Here is a 21,590-nt window from a genome sequence, read left to right on the forward strand (position 1 = left end):
AGTATTTTGGGTTTTGCAGGCTCTATGGTCTGTCATAACTACGCATCTCTGCCATTATAGTGTGAAACAGCCAAAGACAACACATAAGTGAGTGGACGGGGCTGCATTCCAATGAGACTTTACAGAAACAGGCAACAGGCCAGGTTTGGCCCACGTGTTATGGTTTGCCAGTTCCTGTGCTGAACTATCCTGTTATTGAGAAGCATACATCTGACCACATCACTCTTCTCTTTAAATGTTCAGTGATTCTGTGTGTACGTAATCCATACCTGTTGCTGGTAACTCGTAGAAAAGGCTGGAAAGCCAGTTCAGAACTTTAAAAAATAAAGTCACCATTTGGTGCTAATTTCTAGGCACTGACAAAAGTGAGTAATCGCTCCTTCCTTAATATTTCCACCAAACTTAAGAGGTAGGTGATAAGACTACCTTAAGTAGTCTTATACTGATACAGGAGTCTTTATCGATAGGGAACATTATCATAAAGTCCCAGCTACAGAAACAGTGGCCTATAGTTAGTGATTCAGGTTGAAAGCTTAAACGACACAATTTGTTTTGGATTTAGGATAACGTTTTCAGTGAACTTTTCTCCCTGACACTTTTCACCTGATAACTGTAAAAACCCCAAATCTCACATTTTTAGGTGAGATGAAATGTATTCTTAAAACTTTATTCTTGGCACTTCCCTGGTGGTGCAGTGGTTAAGACCGCCTGCCAATGCAGGGGACACGGGTTCGAGCCCTGATGCCACGGAGCAGCTAAGCCGTGAGCCACAACTGTGGAGCCGGCGTGCCACAACTACTGAAGCCCATGCACCTAGAGCCCGTGCTCTGCAATAAGAGAAGCCACCGCAATGAGAAGCCCACACACTGCAACAAAGAGTAGCCCCTGCTCGCTGCAACTAGAGAAAGCCTGTGTGCAGCAACGAAGACCAAACGCAGCGGGGGGTGGAGGGGGCGGAAACCTTGAATAATTTAGCTTGTATACACTTGAAAGCTAACAGGTGTTATCCCTCAACATTTTGAAGATATTATTGCATAGGTTTTAGCTTTCGTTGTTGCTGTTGGAATATCTGCTCTGGGTCAAATTGGCATTTCTTTGTAGCATTTCTCTGCAGTCAGTCACCCCTTTGTTCTGGCTGTTGAGATGTTCTCTTCGATTTGTCTTTGAGTACTGACATGTTTAAGTACGGATATTCCTTTTATTTCCTATTTTTTATTTTATGCTGGGGATTCAGAACTCTGGGGAAAAATTTGGCTTTTATCTCTTTATATATTGTCTCCCATTTTCTATGTCTCATTTTACCTTTCATATCCCTTTCACATTATTCCTTCTGTGCCATATTTTTTGTGGGTTAAACATCACATTAGTTCTTTCAACCCATCAACTAGAAGATAAAGACCCCAAGTTAACGTAGATCTATGAACTCAAGTACGGAGGTAGTATGGCTTACCTTAGTTGCTCGTTGATCCCAGGAAGGACCCAATTTCTTTCTCTGTGTTGCATTGCCATCCTTAGCAGGCCCTTATTAAGATAAATCTGCTCAAACACTCAAGGCTGCTGTGGTATTTGGGGTGACACTCAGCTGATACTAACTTAAATCAGGCTTTTGGATACCGGTGTTTAGTGGGACCTGGTTAGGCAAGGATTTCAAAGGAATAGATGATGGAGGAATTGAGTATGGATCAGAAGGAGTGATCACGGTATTAGAGGTGAGGCTGACGGAGTCAAAATTCAGCATTCTCCTTGAGTACAAAGCTCTTGGGTAGGATTTCTGTTTTTTAAAAAAGATACAGGGACTTCCCTGGCGGCGCAGTGGTTAAGACTCTGCGCTCCCAATGCAGGGGGTCCGGGTTCGATCCCTGGTCAGGGAACTAGATCCTGCAACTAAGAAGTCCGCATGCCGCAACTAAGGAACGGGCGAGCCGCAACTAAGGAGCCCGCCTGCTGCAACGAAGACCCAGCACAACCAAAATAAATAAATAAATATTTTTAAAAAGATACAAATATAGTCGAGAGAGGTTGTGGTTGACAGTGTCCGGGCCAGACCCTCCCAGAATTTTAAATACATTCTGATTGACACTCTGCAGCAGTTCATTCCCCCCTGCCCCCCAAAGACCATGTTATTTTATCTATTTATAAAGAAGGAAACAGGGAGAGGACTCCCTGCCACTGAGCATGATTTTGCCCCCAATCTGGCAATATCTGGAGACTTTTAAAAAATCATGGCATGATACACATCACATCAGTGTTAGCATTTTCATCATCTTCAGGTGTACAATTCAGCAGCACTCAGTGTATTCACAGCATTGCGCCACCAGCACCACCATCTAGTTCCAGGACTTTTTCGTCACCCAAAGGAACCCCTGTACCCATTAATCTACTTTGTCTGTATGGGTTTGACTACTCTGGATTTTTCTGGGTCACACAACCGGCTGTGCTACTGGCTTCTAGTGGGCAGAGGCCAAGGGTGCTGCTAAACACCCGGAGGTTGAAAACCCCACTGCAGATGGACAGCATGTGATGTCTTCAGGATATTGCACCCTCCCACGGGTCCCCAGCTGGGTAAAGACAAGACCTAGGAGGGGTAGTGTCTCTTCCTTCGAGACAGCAGGTGTTAAAAACCTCAGCCTTGTGGTGTCAGGAGGGCCTCCCTCAGCGTCCCAGCCTCAGTCCCTTCAGGGCTCAGCTCTGCTGGGGCCAGAGGGCTTGAATGGTTGCAGAATCATGGCTCATCCTCTCACCATTCTGCTCAGCCTTGGTGAGTCCCAGAGAGAAGGTGGGGGACACCTACTACTAGAAGTGGAGGCGAACTCTTGGCTTTGGGGTTGGTCTCACCAGGGCTCTCTTCCAGGCCATGCGTATGAACCAGGAAACCAAGGCATGGGAAGGCGAGTCCTTCCCCCAAGGGGATACTTAGCTAACCTCTTGTGGGTTTTTTTTAGCAGTCAGAACACACACAACATTTATCATTTTCTCTCTTACGTAGGTGTAGTTTTTGGTACCCCAAAATCGTTACAATGGTAACATCGAGGATCACTGATCACGGATAATAATAAGAATAAAGCATAATAATATTAAAAAAGTTTGAAATAAGGCAAATATGACCAAAATGTGACACAGAGAGAAAGTGAGCAAACACTGTTGTAAAAATGGCACTGGTAGACCTGCTCGACAGAGTTGCCGCAAACCTTTAATTTGTAAAAAAAAAAAACAAAAAAAAAACAAAAGAAAACCTGCAAAGCATAATCAAACAAGGTATGCCTGTATTTCAGTAGTTCATTCTTTTTTATTGCTGAGTTCACTCTGTTTACTCTTTGTTTTTTTAAAGATTTTTTTTTTTTTTGGGTGTGGGCCATTTTTGAAGTCTTTATTGAATTTGGTATAATATTGCTTTTGTTTATGTTTTGGTTTTTTTGGCCGCAAGGCGTGTGGGATCTTAGCTCCCCTACCAGGGATCGAACCCACACCCCCCGCAATGGAAGGCGAAGTCTTAACCACTGGACCGCCAGAGACGTCCCACACTCTGTCTGTTTATTCTTTCACATTATGCTGTAGAGACAAGCAAAACTCATTCTCCTGCTGATGGACTTTGGGCCGTTTCCATGACCTGTTGATTTAGAACTGTGTCCTGAGGCACCTCGGAAGTATGCAAGGTCCACTCGGGATGAGCTGCTAAAGCAGAGGTCAGAACCGCCACGTTACACCTCACTGGGAAAGAGTTGACTAGCTTTCCAGGGGCTGCAGCATCAGTGTTAAGGGAGAGGCAACCAAGGTTAAGTCAGAAACCAGTAAACCAGAGGCAGTCACAGCTGCCCGACGAGTGGCTGATGGGAACCTCAGCTTCTTCTGGAGTTCAGGTGATGCTAAACACTAAGCAAGTAACACTCTTGTTTTGCACAAGGCGCTTGTGAAAGACAGAGTTGGGGTTATAAAGTCACTTCTATAAAAGGCTCAGTAAGAAGGATGGCGCGGAGAGCTGAATCCAGGGAGACTCAGGGCTTGATACTTCTTTCCAGGATTACTTGCCAGACCTTCTCTTTCAGCAGTTCGGATTCCTGGATTCCGAACAAGAGGTGTGTGATCACCAAGTGTCTGGGTCCTCCAGAAGTGGAACATTCCATCGTGGTCTGGGGGCGAGGGGTGGGGAAACCTTCGCACTTAAGGTAGAGAGAAACCTCCAGTGTCCAGAGCACAGACCCAACGCACATCTAAGAGATGGATCCAGATAGAGCGGGGAGATACCATGCTTTCTGTGGAGGCAGAGGACCCTGATCAGAATTCAGTGACCCAATGGAACCGTCGATGACGGGAGAGCGAAACTCACACGGACATTTAGGTCAGGGCTGGGCTGGGATCTCTTGTCTCCAGCAGATCCACTGCCTGACATCCCATCCTAAATCTCAGTCCATTTGGGTCGCATTGACTCTTCCTTCAGAGCATGCCCAGCTCCTGTTCCGGCACCCAGGCTAGATTCCGGGATCTCTCTCCAGCCCAGTAGTTCTCAAATGGGGTGATTCTTCTCTCTCCTCGCCCCCACGTCAAGAGACATTTGGGGCTGTTACAACTCGGGGAGGTGGTGCTACTGGTGGGTAGAGTCCAGAGATGCTGCTAAACGTTGTGCAGTGCACACTACGGCCCCCTCCCCCACTCCGTACAGCGAAGAATTATCTAGCCCCGAAAGCCAACAGTGCCAAGGTTGAGAAACCCTGGTTTACAGGGTTCTTGCCCCCAAAATAACCACCATCTTTGACCACTCAATCTGGGGGAAAAGGCAGGGTTCCAAGTCTGGGGCAATTCTGCAAACTCCGCTTAGGGTAAGACACCCCTCTTTTTAGAGGACTAGCAATAGGGTCCACGTGAATGAGAAGAGAGGAAGCAAAGCTGGAGAGGATAAATAGACCGAGATATTTTACAAAGAAAAAGATGAACCAAAAAGTCCTTTATTTGGCCCTGCTGACCTCTTTGCTCCCCTTTCAGCCGGGTTTCCCCTTGCTCGCTCTGTTGCAGTCGTGCTGGTGGGTGTCTTGCTACTTCCCTGCCTTGGGCTCTCCACCTGCTGTTCTTTCTGTCTGCTGGGTGAGCGTTCTTGTGGCATTTCAGTATTTGATGTGACCGCCCTTCTCAGCACAGTCAACACGTCCTCACCCAGCTGACCACCAGATCTCATGGATGTCCGTCCCCCATCACACCCACCTTTTTCCATCACCCTATTTATGTCCTTACAAGCCAGGGGTTCTTATCTGGGTGGCTCTTAATGTTGTCCTCAAGGAGACATTTGGCACTGTCCAGAGAGACTTGGTTGTCACACATTGGGTGGGTGGGTGGGTGGTCCTGGCGTCTAGTGGGCAGAGGCCAGGAATGCTCCTGACACCAAGCAGTGCTTAGGACAGTCCCTGCTATGCACTGGATTGTGTCCAAATGCACATGTTGAAGCCCTAACCCACCAATGTGACTCTATTTAGAAGAGAAACAGGGCTTCCCTGGTGGTGCAGTGGTTGAGATCCCGCCAGCCAATGTAGGGGACACGGGTTCGAGCCCTGGTCTGGGAAGATCCCACATGCCATGGAGCAACTAAGCCTGTGCGCCACAACTACTAAGCCTGCGCTCTAGAGCCCACGAGCCACAGCTCTTGAAGCCTGGGCGCCTAGAGCCCGTGCTCTGCAACAAGAGAAGCCACCATGATGAGTAGCCTGTGCATCGCAACAAAGAGTAGCCCCCGCTCACCGCAACTAGAGAAAGCCCGCGCGGAGCAACGAAGACCCAACACAGCCAAAGACAAATAAATAAAATAAATAAAATTTTTAAAAATATTAAAAAAAAGAAACAGGTTCGGGCATCTATCATAGAGAAATTGAAACCATGGCATTAAATGAAGTCAACCAGGCTTGCGTTCAGAGAAACGTGGGTCCACCATAGAACCTTAAAGCTCTGGCGTTGGAGAGCCCGAAAACTCGGTGGTGGAGGGACTGTCAGAAGTGAGTAGGGACAGGTGTCAGAAAAAGCCATCGAAGTGACTATTTCAAGGAGGAAGTGGTCGTACACAAGTACCAGAAGAACAAAATAAGGGTTGAGGAGCGTCCACTGAGAGTTCCAGGAAACACATTAGTGTTTGTGACAAAAGCAGCTTCTGAGGAAGTGTGGGGTGAGAAACCAGTTTCTAGTGGTTGAGGAACAAGTGTGAAGAGGCAAAGCAAAGACCGCCCATGTGGGGAATATCTCAGGGCAACTGGTCGCCCCGTCCATGGACCAGGAATAGTAGAAGGGGATGGACATTCTCCGAGTAATCGTATCCATGTTCTGAAGCTTTAGTTCCTTTTCCTAACTCAAAGTTAGGAAACTTTGGTGCCAGTGGTGATGGTGTAACAACTGTGGAGCACTGAGAAGTCCCTAGGACGGGGGACTTCCCTGACGGTCCAGAGGTTAAGACTTCGCCTTCCAATGCAGGGGGTGCGGGTTCGATCCCTGGTCTGGGAGCTAAGATCCCACATGCCTCATAGCCGAAAAACCAAACCATAAAACATAAGCAATAGTGTAACAAATTCAATAAACACTTTAAAAAGGGTCCACATCAAAAAAAAAATCTTAAAAAAATAAACCCGTAGCATGACGTCATGAACTCATGTATTACTAAGAAGGAGCTATTGTTCCCTCCTTTCGGCAAATGTGAAAATAGAAAGGACGTATCTTGCCTCAGGAACACAGGTGTTAATGGAGGTCGAATTTGGTCCTTTCCCCCACCTCCTGATTCTTCCGTGCACCTGTTGTATGAAACGGGATGATGGAAGCAGGTAGGGAAGGCAGACTGGAGATCCAGTCTTGGTGTTGTAATGGGGAAGATGAAAGAACTTGGGGGTAAACACAGAAGGAAGAGAGGCAGGGCTGGGGTAGGGAAAGGAGATGCCATCTCAGCCTTCAAACCTCACCTTTCCTAATACCCATGAGACCAGGCAACGGTAGCATCAACCCGCAGAAACAGATCACCAAATGTGAGGGCACCTTGAGAAGGAGAGATAGGTTAGATCAGTGCTGTGATGGAGTGATGAGTGTGCCTGCTTAAAAAAAAAAATTATATATATATATATATTTCAGCCATGAGAAAGAAGGAAGGAAATTTTGCCATTTATGACAAAAAGGATGGACCTTGAGGGCATTATGCTAAGTGGAATAAGTCAGAGAAAGACAAATACTGTATGATATCACTTAAATGTGGAACCTAAAAATCCATACTCGTAGAAACAGAGAGCAGAATGGTGGTGCGTAAAGGCTGGGGGGTGGAGGAAATGGGGAGCTGATGTTTAAGGGTACAAACTTGCAACTAGTAGACAAATAAGTCCTGGAGACCTAGTGCCCGGTATAGTGATGACAGACAACAGTATCGTATGATCATCATCAAACTTGGTAAGAGAGCAGGTCTTAATTATTCCAACCACAAAAAGGAAGTGGCAGCTATGTGATGTGATGGAGGTGTTGGCTAATGCTACAACGGCAATCCTTTTACAATAGGTAAATGTATCAAAGCAACACATTGTATACCTTAAACCTACACAATATTCTGTGTCGATTATATTTCAATGAAAAGGAAAACACTTTTCAGTTTGGGACAACAGAGGCTCTCTGATGTCTCTTGATGTTGCCCCAAATGTATCCTTTTCTTATCACACCTATCATGGTTCATCTACAGTATCAACGCCAGTGGGTGGGCATGAGGGCAAAAAAGGTCCCCTTTGTCCACCCAGGTGCCCAATTTACAAACTTCAGAGTTTTTTTTTTTAATTGGAGTACAGTTGATTTACAATGTTGTGTTCGTTTCAGGTGTACAGCAAAGTGAATCTGTTATACATTTATCCACTCTTTTTAGATTCTTTTCCCGTATAGGTCATTACAGAGTATTGAGTAGATTTCCCTGTGCTCTACAGTAGGTCCTTATTAGTTATCTATTTTATGTACAGTAGTGTGTGTGTGTCAATCCCAGTCTCCCAATTCATCCCTCTCCCCCTTACCTTCTGGTAACCACAAAAAACTCAGACTTCTTGTTGACCCTGCCACCTGCCCACCCATCATTTCTAAACAATAAAATGAAGTATGGCTTCTGTGCCTGGAATATGTCAAAGGTGTCTACTTTCTCAGAGTGGTTATCGACTTTCACCTGGAATAATGTAGCAGCCTCCTAACTGATTTCACTGGATATGTTCCTTCTTATTTTTGAATGGAAACAAACTTAGCAAAAGAAGAATACAAAGGAATTTTCTAACTGGGACAATGAGTATCTACAAAAAATTATAGCAATTAGCTTACTCAATGGTAAGATATTAAAAATATTCCCCATAATATTGGTACTAAGAAAAGGGCACCTGCTATCACCACTTCTATTGATTAATGTACTGGAGGTTCTAGCCAGGTAATAAGACAGTAAAAAAAAAAAAAAGAAATTAATTTTGGAAAAAAAATCCTAAAAATGTTTGAACCTAAAAATAATCTTAAATAGTCTAAAACGGTTAAGATTAAGAAGTGAGCTTTGCAAGACACATTCCATATAAAAAATCAATTTTATTTTTATACTACCAGCAACCAACAGAAGCAATAAAATTATTTAAAGAATGATACTACTTACAAAATAAAAGTCATGTAAGTAGGGATCTCTCTGGAGGAGATGTAGCTAGTGGATATTTCTGGTGGGTATCTAACAAAAGATATGCACATTCTCTACGTGGAATACTGTAAGATATTATTTAGAGACGTTACTGAACATGAAGTTAAATGGTGAAATATACCACATTTAAGTTTTGAAACTTCGAAGGATGGAAAGATTGAAGAGGTGATGATTCTCTGTAAATTGATCCGTAGCTTGGATACAATCTCATGTGAAATCCAGGTGGGTGTTTTGTGAACACTAATACCCTAAAGTTAGTATTGAAATCCAAAACACGCAGAATAATCAAGGCAATCTTGAAAAATAAGGACAGAGCTAGAGAATATGTTACCAGGTCTCAAGACCTACGTGTACCTGTCACTCACAGCTGGACCTCCATCTGGGTTACCAGTATTAGTTACGGAACCTATATCGTTCTGGTTGTCAGCACTAGAAATAGGTGAGCCATTCTCAACTCTTCTGTCTCCCCCCACCTACCATGCTTTTGTTTTCTTTGCGTATGTCCTTCCTCTCACTGCAACCAGAAGGGTCTTCACACAGTGTAGAAATCATCATATTACATCCATGATCAGAATGCTTGGTGAGCTCCCTTTGCCTTAAGGATAAAATGTGCATTTATTTATGTGGCTTCCATGGCCATGCCCAGCATCGTCCACAGCTACTCTTTTCTGTCACAGTCAGAGCTCTAGTTATACTGAACGTTTGCACCCTCTGTCTTACATCTGAGCCTTTGGATACATTGGTAGAGACAGCTGCCGTCTTCCCCTTTCTTCACCCCTGCATCTCCCTCAATGTCTCTATATAATGGAATCTTTCACAGGAAGGGGCTCCAAGGGATCCTCTAGTTCCTCTCTCACGAGACACTGATTTTCTCACTTCTTGAAGATCTCTACTCCTGGACGATAAATCCTGTCATGGTGGGGATAATGTTTGCCTTGGTGTGTTGTACTGTCACCAGTGCCTGACACGTAGTAGGCTCTTATGACAAGGACTGGAATTGCTTATTACAACTCTATTACCTTTCACTGCATTGGTAATGGAAGTACCAATATTCAGCTTGCCACAGAGCTATTTGGAAAAAAGGCTACATCGTCAACCTCCCTTGCATCTAGGTGTGGAAAGCTGTTAAGTTCTGACCGTGGGGAAATAAATGAAAGTGTTTTTGGAGTGTTTCCAGTAAATCATCATCACAAACAGTTGGCCAGTACTTTACCCCCACCCTCCTCCCCTCCCTTCCTCTCTCCTTCCTTTCTTTCTCCCCATGCTTCATTTTGCGGTCTGAAATACAAGCCCTGTTCAATATTTCAGAAAGAGTGTTGCAATACTTGACCATCTGGCATTGACCAGTTTTGGAAGATTTTAACCTGGACTGCCAAGGACAGCATAGGGCCATGGTGGTAAAGACCCCTCCGTCCCCTCTAGGAGCCTCCTTTGCCCAGGTCAAGCCCTGCCTTTATATCTTGACCCCTAACATATTTCTCCCTGACCCATTTTTTCCTTGAGACTCTAGGTTTCTTGCCATAAACTAGAATATGGAAAGGTTGGAATGTCCTGAACCCACCCCAAGCAAGTCCATCTCATCTTGAGATGAAGACTATAAATGGGGATTAGCTAGAAAGTCTTGGACCTTATAACACCTGGTAGGTGAAGACCAGAAAGGAGAAAATTCAGTATTGGGGCCACTAGTAATGAGGTAATACTTGGTATGAGTTTTAATTGCCCTTAGTATCAGGAATAATAATGGTCATCGTGCATTGAGTAACGTACACATGTCAGAGCTTATGCTGGTTTCTGGATATTCTTGATCTCCAGATCTTCACGTTATCCCTTTGAGGTTGGAATTAATATTCGCTGATATTTAACAGAAAATGCAGCTTTAAGAACGAATTTGACCTGTGTAAGGTGTCACAATATATACCACATAATGGGTATATTAGTGGGTTGACCAAGTCGAAACTCTCAAAAAGGAGAGCGTTTGTGATGCCCAGACAACATTTCAAGGACCACGCATAGGAGTCTCAAGTTCAAGTGGCACTCTGACCCCATTTATACATCCATTTGTTCAACATACATTTCCCAAGAACTCTGAGTAGTGGGAACTACGAACACAGCCATTACACCTGACATAAATTTAATTCACATGAGTTCACAGTCGATACAGGAAAATGGATACGTAGGCAGTATTAGGGTTCAAATGCTGTTGTAGAGAATTACAGGTGCTTTGGGACTATGGAAGTAGTATCTTAAGTCAAGCTGGAGGATTTGGGAAATCATCTTGGAGGAGATGATATCTACTAGGAGACCCAAAGAACAAGGCAAGGTGTGGATAAAGAAGTGGAGAAGAAGAAATCCTGCAAGGGCATAGGATAGAGGGAACTGGGGCATGGCTGCCATCCAGCCAGGACACCTTGGTATAGATGTGCTGTTTGTTTATAAGCCTGCATCTCCATTGACTGGTTGTTGCCTCTCCGGCTCTGGTTCTGTCTGATAAGTGCACCTATTCTGTACTGGTGGTTAAATATTTTGAATGACATGTGCAAGAGACAGCAAAGAAGAAATAGGGATAAGGACAAAAGTAGGGAGGAGATACTCCCACGGCCATGCCGTTAAAGATGTTTTCAGGAAAGACCAGAGTGGTTAAAAGTTTGGTTCGCAGGAAGCAAGTGCAACAGTACTTAGAACCTAGAAGAGACAATGGGTTTTGCCTACAGAAGAAATGTAGCGCTTTCATCCCCAACCCTCTGCCAAACTCCGTGCAGTTCTCCCTTCGTTTTCTGCGATGACTCTCTCCTCCATGGGCTCAACTCGGAGCTCCCACAGCCCAAGGTCAGGGTCAGCTTGCAGCTTTACCTGTGGCCACTGCATCTCTCAGTCATTTCTCCAGGGCTTTGTGCTCTGAACCTTCTGCATTCCTGACTTGAAGCCCTGCTGGCTCTCTCTTGAAGCTTCTTCCTGTGAAGCCAGTCTTCAACTGGGAGCCACACGAGGGCCACCAGGACCAGGAAAACTAGGCCAATCCGAAGGAGATTCTGGGCATTGTGATCCCAGAGGACAGGATCTGGGGTCAGAAGAACAAGAGTGATGGCTCACAGGAACCTACCAAGACCGCTTCACCCCATCTCTCTTCCTCTTTCCTTTCCCGATCTTATGTCCTTTAGCGCCTCCAGCCCCCACTGCTGGCTTACCTTCCTGGAATTGGGTCTCTGTGGTTAACATGTAGGCGTCCCAGTGGTCTGCAGAGGATGAGGAAAGAGGAGACGTGAGGAAAAGAGATGATGTGGCCTCTTCCATCGCAGGCTCTCCTACCCTTGGTTATACTCCGTGATGTTCTATAGCTTCTCTAGGCCCACCCCTCGCACTCCAGGTCCCAGTGGCTTCATCTGGCAGGTGGAGTGGAAGAGGGCAAAGACATACTGTATAGCACAGGGAGCTCTACTTAACGCACTGTCGTGTCCTCAGTGGAGGGGATATATGTATACGTATGGCTGATTCATTTTGCTGTGCAGTAGACGCTAACGCAACATTGTAAGGCAACTATGGTCCGATAAAAATTAATTAAAAACAAAACAAAAGAAAACAAAAGACAGACCAGAGGAAGAATTCAGCTCTAGGACTCATAAGCGTGTATCTCCAGGCGTATCTTCTGTGTGAGCCTCCGTTTCCTCATTAAGTCAACCGCCATCCTTTCTTCTTTGTCCCACTGGTCACGTCATTCAGTCTTTTTTTTTTTTTTTTTTATGATTCTATATATATGGCATTCTTTTTTTTTTTTCACACACACACTGTATTTTATTTTTACAAGAGATAAATAAACTGACACCAGGCATTGGAAATGGATGACCACCACAAAAGCAACAATGATTGCAATTACCAAACACGAAACACTCACACTATGTCATAATATTGACATTCAGTCCAGGAATCCTCCACTGTACGTCATTCAGTCTTAACCAAACTTCTTCAAGGTCCTCAGTGAGCTGCCTCAGCCCACCACACCCCTGCCATCCCCCCTCTGACATCATTTCCAGTCCACTGGGCTCCTGGCTGTTCTTTTATCACCCTGCCCATCTTTCTGCCTTAGCGCATAGGCCTAAGGACTCATGCCCTCAACTCTTTCAGCTCTTTTCTTTCTTTCTTCCTTCCTTCCTTCCCTTTCTTTCTTTCTTTCTCCTTCCTCCCTCCCTCCCTCCCTCCCTCCCTTCCTTCCTTCCTTCCTTTGTCATTATTGAATTTGTTACAGTATTGCTTCTGTTTTATGTTTTGGTTTTTTGGCCTCGAGGCAGGTGGGATCTTAGCTCCCCGGCCAGGGATCGAACCCACATCCCTGCATTGGAAGGCGAAGTCTTAACCCCTGGACCGCCAGGGAAGTCCCTCAGCTCTTTGCTTGAAGCCTCCTTCTCTGTGAGGCCAGCGTGGGCAACTCTGTTCAACGCTGCCACCTGCCCTCCTCCCCATCACCGTAATGCCATTCGTTCTACATTGTCCTTTTCCACCTCGTCATTTCCTCCTTGTGTGCTGTGTCATCGATTGATGTATCCTGACTTAGATTCATGGTCTGCCTTCTCCCGCTGGAGTACGAGTGCCACACAAGCTAGGTCTCTGGTTGACCGATAGAACTGTAGTTCATGGCATGCGCTCTACGCTCAAGGGATATCGGGAACGAATGCCAGGGTTTTAGTGTCACTGGGAGGCTTTGAGTCCTTCCCCAAGTTTAGAAGTCCGTGTTACTCACCAGAAGAGGTGTGCTCTGTGGGCGCAAAGGTGGTGTCCCCGGCATCTCCTGGCAATGGAGACAAGGAGAAAAATCAAGGGATCTGGTCTTTCCACTTATTCTCTACACTCCGCCCCCCCTCTGGTGATATTCCTCATGAGCTATCAAATGGGCCTCTGGGAGATCAACGTGGATGAGGGCATTGGTGAAAAGTACCCCCTGTGCGTCTTCCCGCCTGCCTCTTTGCTGCCTCTCTCATCATTATTTGGGGGGTCAGTTAGGGATCCAGAAAGGACACGGGGTAAAACTGGGGGGCGTCCTCACCTTTGACCAGGAGCTTCACAGGCTCACTGGGGAAAGACCATGCATGTGTGTTATAGGAGCCAAAACATCTGTACGTGCCTCTGTGAGCTGTGCTCACAGGGCCCATGGGGAACTCCGCCTGGATGTTCCCGTATCTGCGCTGTGGGCGGCTGGATCTTCCCTCCTTGAGCAGAAAGAAGGTGCTTGTTGCTGTTTCTAGGCGGCAACGGAAGGTCACTTCCTCTCCTGAGATCACCTCAGGTCTGGGTTGAACGGAGAGGGTGGGTGTGTCATACAGTCCTGCGAGAGAAGGTGGCTGGTAGGTAAAGAACATAACTTTTTTTTTTGACCAGGCGGCATGTGGGATCTTAGTTCCCCGACCAGGGATTGAACCCACGCCCACTGCATTGGAAGTGGCGGAGTCTTAACCACTGGACCACCAGGGAAGTCCCGGTAAAGAGCATCTTTATCCTGCTTCCTATATCCCCCATCCCTCTTCTCCTTAGGACCAGGATATCGCTCCCCAGAATCTTGGTCTCTTCTTCTGTTTCCTAGGTTTGTCTCGGTCATGGACATACCCTCTCTGATCTCTCCCTTCACGACTGAGACAGTTGCTCCCCTAGCTTCCAGGAGTGTTAAGATGAATCTCTTTCTAATGATACAGATGAACTTACTTGCAAAGCAGAAATAGAGGCACAGCTGTAGAGAACAAATGTATGGATACCAAGGGTGGCTGGGAGGAATTGGGAGATTGGGATCGACATCTATACACTATTGATACTATGTATAAAATAGATAACTAATGAGAACCTACACTGTAGAGCACAGGGGACTCTAGTCGATGCTCTGCGGTGGCCTAAATGGGGAGGAAATCCAGAAAAGGGGATATATGTATACGTATAGCTGATTCACTTTGCTGTACAGCAGAAACTAACACAACATTGTAAAGCAACTATACCTCAATAGAAATTAATTTTAAAAAGATGACTGTCTGGGAATCACCCTACATCATTGGTCCTCAGCGTTTGGTCCTTGGGACCAGCAACCTCCGCACCATCGGGAACCTTGTTAGAAATGCAAATTGCCAAGCTCTACCCCAGACCTACTGCCTCAGAAACTTAGGAGAGCAGCCATCTGTGTTTTAAAACATCATTATCACTTTTAGTCGTAATAAAATATACATAAATCTACCATCTTAAGTATTTTTTTTTGTGTGTGTGGTATGTGGGCCTCTCACTGCTGTGGCCTCTCCCGTTGCGGAGCACAGGCTCCGGACGCGCAGGCTCAGCGGCCATGGCTCACGGGCCCAGCCGCTCCCCGGCATGTGGGATCTTCCCGGACCGGGGCACGAGCCCTTGTCCCCTGCATCGGCAGGCGGACCCTCAACCACTGCGCCACCAGGGAAGCCCCATCTTAAGTATTTTTAATTGTACAGTTCTGTGGTATTAAGTACATCCACATCGTTGTACAACCATTATCACCATTAGTCTCCGGAACGCTTTTCATCTTGCATAACTGAAAGTCTGTACCCATTAAACACTAACTCTTCACTCTCCCTTCCCCCAGCCCCTGCTAACCACCATTCTCATTTCTGCCTCTGAATCTGAGTATTTTAAGTACCCCATGTAAATGGAAATGTACACTTATTGATCCTTTGAGGACTGGCTTATTTCACTCAATATAACGCCCTCAAGTTCGTCCATGTTGTATCATGTGTTAGAATTTCCTTCCTTTTTAAGGCTGAATGATACTCAGTTGTATGGATGGACCACATTTTCTCCATCCGTTCATTCACTGATAGGCAAAGGATGTTTCCACCTTTTGGCTATTATGAATAATGCTTCCATGAACATGGTCTCACTGAAGTCATCTGTGCGTCTGCAAGCCCTACAGGTGATTCTGATATCTACTAAAGTTTGAGAACCATATCCCTCAACTGAAGGGAACTATCTGACCCAAGCTTACCTGGCCAGCCAGTCACCTTAACCCCATTTACTTTGTCTTTTTTCCATACCTCCGTTTCGCCCTCACATGCTATATAATTGATTTGAATTTCCTGACTTTGACTCATGGTCTGTCTTCTGCTAGAATACAAGAACCACAAAAGCAAGGGTATTTGTCTGCAATCTCCCTAAGAGTGGTTCCCAGCCAATCACTGTTTGATACAGTGGGGGGTACGGAGCTTCCAGCCTCATTTCAATACTATTCTGAAAGGCCACCCAGGTCCAGAGTCCCACATCTGCTCGGCCGAGGTCTCAGGGGAAGCTGCATCACAGTCCAACTTCCCCTTCTGCCCAGCCTGTCCCCCTCACTCATCACAGGTGCGATGTTTGAGGACACTCCACAGTAATCCCCTCTGTGCACGAATATCCATCTCAGAGCCTCTTTTCTGAAGAACCTAAGACAGATCTGCTTCTGGGACATAGAGACAATTCTCTAAAGATAATCCCTGTAGGAAATAATCAACCCTCAACATTACCCTCGAGACAAATACTAGTATCTGAGTGAGGCTTGGAAGAGAGCAAAGGAGATGAACAAGGGATGACCCTGCCCGGGAGTCAGGCTGAGGCGTTGACTCTACAGCTATGCAGTGGGACAGTTACCTGTTACCACCAGATCCAGAGGGTCACTGGGCTCTGACCAGAGCTCCCCACTTCGATAGAAGCACCTGTACTGCCCTGCAGTCTGTGAGGTCATGGACGGGATGGGGAACTTGACTCTGTTCGACATTCCAGGTGACTTCGGTCTCTTGAAGGCAGAAAGGCCTCCCTCAAAGTGCAGTTGGTACTCAGCGGCCTCGTGAGTTCCTTGACACCAGATGATGGCCAGTTTTCCTTCTGGAATCATGAAACTGGGTTTGACCCAGATGACAGGTTTCGAGAGAGTCTCTGGAAAGGAATCAGAGGCTGGAGTTCCAGATAAAGGCCCTGCTCACCCTCCTTTCCACCCAGCTGCTGGTCTCAAGCCCTCCTAGCAAGCCAGAGCCCCTGCCCTCTTCCAGTTGTTCTCACGTGGGTACTTAGTCTCAAACCAGACGCTGGGGCTTTGAAGGAAGGACTCACGCTTCTGGGTGCTGGTCCCCTGGCTCAGAGACAGCCCTGGAAAACAGGAATCATGAGATACGTCGCCCCATCCACACGAGACCCCTGAATTCCATCTCTCTTCCGTGCAAGAACTCACCAAGAAAGAGAAGGGCAGCAAGTGCAGAAGGCATAGCTCAGATTGTGCCTGGCTAATGTGGAGAGCTGGGGGGAGACTTGAGTCCAGCAGGCCAGGGAGAGGCACAGGATGTGGTGAGTGAAGCCCAGCGCCAATCACCACGGGACTTTCACACTGACTTTTTTATGAGAAGATTCAAAGATCTCCCCCCACCTCTGGCCATCGGGTATAAGGAGAGGAAATGGTCCCCATGACACAGCTGATCATATATGTGGTTTCTAACCAGAACCTCTGATAGTTGTCTGCTCGAACTGAAACTCATTTCGGGGTCAACTTCTAAATTTTGAAATATGGACATTATGCCCAGGGAAGGCATAGGGTAGTGTGCAGAGCAAAAGCCTTCGAATCATTAAAAAAAAATAGGTGTTTGGGCTTCCCTGGTGGCGCAGTGGTTGGGAGTCCGCCGCCGATGCAGGGGACGCGGGTTCGTGCCCCGGTCCGGGAAGATCCCACATGCCGCGGAGCGGCTGGGCCCGTGAGCCATGGCCGCTGAGCCTGCGCGTCCAGAGCCTGTGCTCCGCAACGGGAGAGGCCACAGCAGTGAGAGGCCCGTGTACCGCAAAAAAAAGAAAAAAAAAAAAGGTGTTTTTAACTTTGGCTCCCCTGTGTACATTCATATGCTTGGATGTTAACTGGTTTCATCAGAATAGAATGATAACACTACCTTCTTCAAAGATTTGTTACAATGTTTCAATAAATAATATTTTTAAGCAAAAATATATTTTATTTGTTACATAATGACATTCCTTTAGTCTTTTATAAAGCAGAAATTAAATTTTAAAATATTAAGTACTTAATATTAAAATATTGTGTTATAAAGCAGAAATTAAATATTAAAATATTAGGTACTTTAAAATATTAAGTACTTAAATATTAGAATATTAAGTATTAATATTAAGTAGTATAATATTAATATATTAAGTACTTAATATATTTTAAATGCAAAATGTGTCCACTGTTCTTTTTTTAAGGGTCTAAATAATTTTAAATTAATTAATTACTTAATTGAAGTATAGTTGATCAACAGTATTGGATTTGTTCCAGGTGGACAGCACAGTGATTCACTATTTTTGCAGATTATCCTCCATTGTAAATTATTACAAGATAATGGCTATAATTCCCTGTGCTATATAGTGTATTCTTGTTGCTTATCTATTTTATACGTATTAGTTTGTATCTCTTAATCCCATACCCTATATTTTTCCGGACCCCCTTCCCTCTTCCGTTTGGTAACCACTAGTTTGTTCTCTATGTCTGTGAGTCTGTTTCTGTTTTGCATATACATTCATTTGTATTATTTTTTAGAGTCTACATATAAGTGATAGCATATAGTATTTGTCTTTCTCTGTCTGACTTACTTCACTAAGCATAATATTCTCTAGGTTCATCTATGTTGCTGCCAATGGTAGAATTTCATTCTATTTTATGGCTGAGTAATATTCCACTGTGTGTGTGCGTGTGTGTGCGTGTGTGTGTGCGCGTGTGTATCTATCACATATATCACATCTTCTTTTTTTTTTTTTTTTTGCCGTATGCGGGCCTCTCACTGCTGCGGCCCCTCCCGTTGCGGAGCACAAGCTCCAGACGCGCAAGCTCAGCGGCCATGGCTCACGGGTCCAGCCGCTCTGCGGCATGTGGCATCCTCCCAGACCGGGGCACGAACCCGTGTCCCCTGCATCAGCAGGCGGACTCTCAACCACTGCGCCACCAGGGAAGCCCCTATATCACATCTTCTTAATCCAGTCGTCTGTTGATGGACACTGGGGTTGCTTCTGTGTCCTGACTATTGTAAACAGTGTTGCTATGGACATTAGGATGCATGTATGTTTCTGAATCAGTGCTTTCATTTGTTCCGGATGTATACCCAGGTGCGGAATTGCTGGATCATATGGTAGTTTTATTTTTAATTTTTTGAGGATCCTCCATACTGTTCTCCATAGTGCCTACACCAATTTACATTCCCACCAACAGTGTAGGAGGGTTCCCTTTTCTCCCCACCCTCTCCAGCATTTATTATTTGTAGACTTTTTGATGGTGGCCATTCTGACAGGTGTGAGGGGATATCTCAGTGTTGTTTTGATTTGCACCTCTCTGATAATTAGAGATGTTGAGCATCTTTTCACACGCCTGTTGGCCATCTGTGTGCCATCTTCCCTGTATCTGTGGTGCACTGGTAGGTGGTGTGGACCCTCGCCTGTCTGACTGTCAGGCCCTGCCTCTCATGGTGGCTGCTTACCCACTGGTGGGCAGGCCCAGGTTCCAGGGTGGCTTCTTGTGGGACCCCAGGGATCCTGGGGCTGGTGGTGTCCCACTGTGGATGGTTTCCTTTGCTGTGCAGAATCTTCTTAGTTTTATGTAGTCCCACTTGTGTATTTTTGCTTTTGTTGCCTGTGCTTTTGGTGTCATATCCAAAAAAATTATTGACAAGATCAATGTTACGGTACATTTTTTCTTATGTTTTCTACTGGGAGTGTTAGTGTTTGGGGTTTTATGTTTAAGTCTTTTTTTAAAAAAGTAAATTTATTTATATATATATATTTTGGCTGCGTTGGGTCTTCGTTACTGCATGAGGGCTTTCTCTAGTTGTGGCGAGCGGGGGCTGCTCTTCATTGTGGTGCGCGGGCTTCTCATTGCAGTGGCTTCTCTTGTTGAGGAGCACGGGCTCTAGACACATGGGCTTCAGTAGTTGTGGCACGCAGGCTCAGTAGTTGTGGCCCACGTGCTTAGTTGCTCCGCGGCATGTGGGATCTTCCCCAACCAGGGCTTGGAGCTGTGTCCCCTGCATTGGCAGGCGGATTCTTAACCACTGCGCCACCAGGGAAGTCCCTATGTTTAAGTCTTTAATCCATTTTAAGTTAACTTTTATGTGTGGTGTAAAAAAGGGTCGAATTTCATTTTTTCACAGATGTTTTCTTCCAGTCTGTGGCTTTTCATGTCTCTTGATACTGTCTATCACAGAGTAGCATTTTTAAATTTTAATCAATCCCAGCTTATCGATTTTTCCTCTCATGGATCATGTCTTTGGTGTTGTATCTAAAAAGGCATCACAAAACCCAAGATTGTCTATGTTTTTTTCTAAGAGTTTTGTAGTTTTCGTTTTACATTGAGGCCTGTGATCCATTTTGAGTTCGCTTTTGTGAAGGGTGTAAGGTCTGTCTAGATTCATGTTTTTGCGTGTGGATGTCCGGGTGTTCCAGCCCCGTTTGTTGAAGAGAGTCTCTTTGCTCCACTGTATTGCTCTTGTTCCTTTGTGAAAAATCAGTTGACTGTATTTATATGGGTCTATTTCTGAGCTATCTATTCCATTCTGTTGATCTATTTGTCTATTTTTTGGTCAATGACACACTCTCATAGTAATTCTTGAAGTTGGTATGGAAATGGGGGCGAGTGCTACCCCCGCATCACATAATAGTAATGATACTTTCCTCCTCTATTTTTCGCTATGGAGCTCACCAACTCAGAGTGGAACAGTTTATTCCAGCAGTGTGCAAAGATCTGAAGATAAAATCATCTTGAGAGGCAAGGTTTCTGGTAACCAGACTTGAAAAACATTTCCTATGTGTAGGCACTGTTCTGAGTGGCTGGCATCATTCATTCATTGAATTCTCATGATAACCCGATGAAGTTGACAGCATTTACTCCACCATTTCCAGATAAGGAACTGAAACACAAATAAGGTAAATAAATGCCATGTTTTATCCAGCTCATTAGAGGGGTTGGGTGATCATCTTAGGGGAATATGCTCTGAACCTGGAGTGTCTTCCCTGGACACCACATACTAAGGGCAGTCATGCCATCCATTCTCCCTACGTTTGCCTCTGGTTTCTCAGGTACTTCTCTGTATCTATTTAGTCCAGCCCCAGTTTTCACCTTAAGCTCACACCTGTGCTCCTAGGACTATCCCCGTATGCACACTGTAAGCCCTGTTGGAGATGATGGATTTCAAGTCATGACTCAGCCACTGAGGGTGTTACTAATAATTTAATCATTTTTGATAGTTGAAGAAACTCAACTTAATTGAGATATAATATACATACTATACAATTTACCATTTAAAGTGTAGAATTCAGTGGTTTTTATTATATTGAGAGTTGCTCAACCATCACCATAATCTAATTTCAGAACTTTTTAATCACCCCCCCCCCAAAAAAAAAAACCCCTCCAATACCCACTAGCACTCACTGTCCAATACCCCCTCACTCTCCCAGCTTTGGGCAACCACTAATCTACTTTCAGTTTCTATAGACCACAAAGAACTTTTTAAAAATTGTGGCAAAACATACATAACACAAAATTTACCATTTTAACCATTTTTAAAAGTTTTTTTTTATTATGGTAAAAAGCTCCACATACATGAAATTTATCACCTTTACCATTTTTTTTTGTTTTGCGGTACCTGGGCCTCTCACTGTTGTGGCCTCTCCCGTTGCAGAGCACAGGCTCCGGACGCGCAGGCTCAGCGGCCATGGCTCACGGGCCCAGCCGCTCCGTGGCATGTGGGATCTTCCCGGACCGGGGCACGAACCCGTGTCCCCTGCATCGGCAGGCAGACTCTCAACCACTGCGCCACGAGGGAAGCCCGCCTTTACCACTTTTAAGTGTACAGTTCAGTGGCAACTAGGACATGTACATCATCATGTAATCATCACCACTATCCAGCTCTAGAATTTTTCATCTTCCCAGACTGAAACTCTGTGTCCACATCTT

At 45.3% G+C, this 21,590-nt stretch overlaps 2 protein-coding genes across 4 annotated transcripts in view; one reads left to right on the forward strand and one right to left on the reverse strand.

Annotated features, from left to right (window-relative positions):
• The window catches only part of NLRP7 (NLR family pyrin domain containing 7), a 61,876-nt gene that overhangs the window by 23,752 nt on the left and 16,534 nt on the right, over positions 1-21,590 (forward strand). The window contains exon 7 of one of the 3 annotated variants that reach the window (XR_003430926.1): positions 20,449-20,560. Coding sequence is in view for 2 of the 3 variants with exons in the window: in XM_027097318.1 (XP_026953119.1) it covers positions 20,332-20,428 (97 nt within the window). In the remaining variant the exon portion in view is untranslated. Of the gene's footprint in view, positions 1-20,331; positions 21,262-21,590 lie in introns of those variants that run through there. The other 2 variants (XM_027097319.1, XM_027097318.1) reach the window with 2 other exon arrangements.
• NCR1 (natural cytotoxicity triggering receptor 1) lies at positions 9,994-17,304 on the reverse strand. The gene is made up of 7 exons (XM_027097329.1): positions 16,845-17,304; positions 16,676-16,762; positions 16,268-16,552; positions 13,686-13,964; positions 13,383-13,430; positions 11,836-11,883; positions 9,994-11,708 (listed from the first exon to the last, which is right to left on the reverse strand). Exons 1-7 carry the CDS (start codon positions 16,876-16,878, stop codon positions 11,497-11,499), a joined length of 993 nt encoding a protein of 330 aa, XP_026953130.1. The 5' UTR covers positions 16,879-17,304; the 3' UTR covers positions 9,994-11,496.

Source organism: Aethalodelphis obliquidens, unplaced genomic scaffold, assembly GCF_003676395.1.
Source record: "Aethalodelphis obliquidens isolate GAN/ISIS:26980383/991018 unplaced genomic scaffold, ASM367639v1 scaffold113, whole genome shotgun sequence".
Lineage (NCBI taxonomy): Eukaryota > Metazoa > Chordata > Mammalia > Artiodactyla > Delphinidae > Aethalodelphis > Aethalodelphis obliquidens.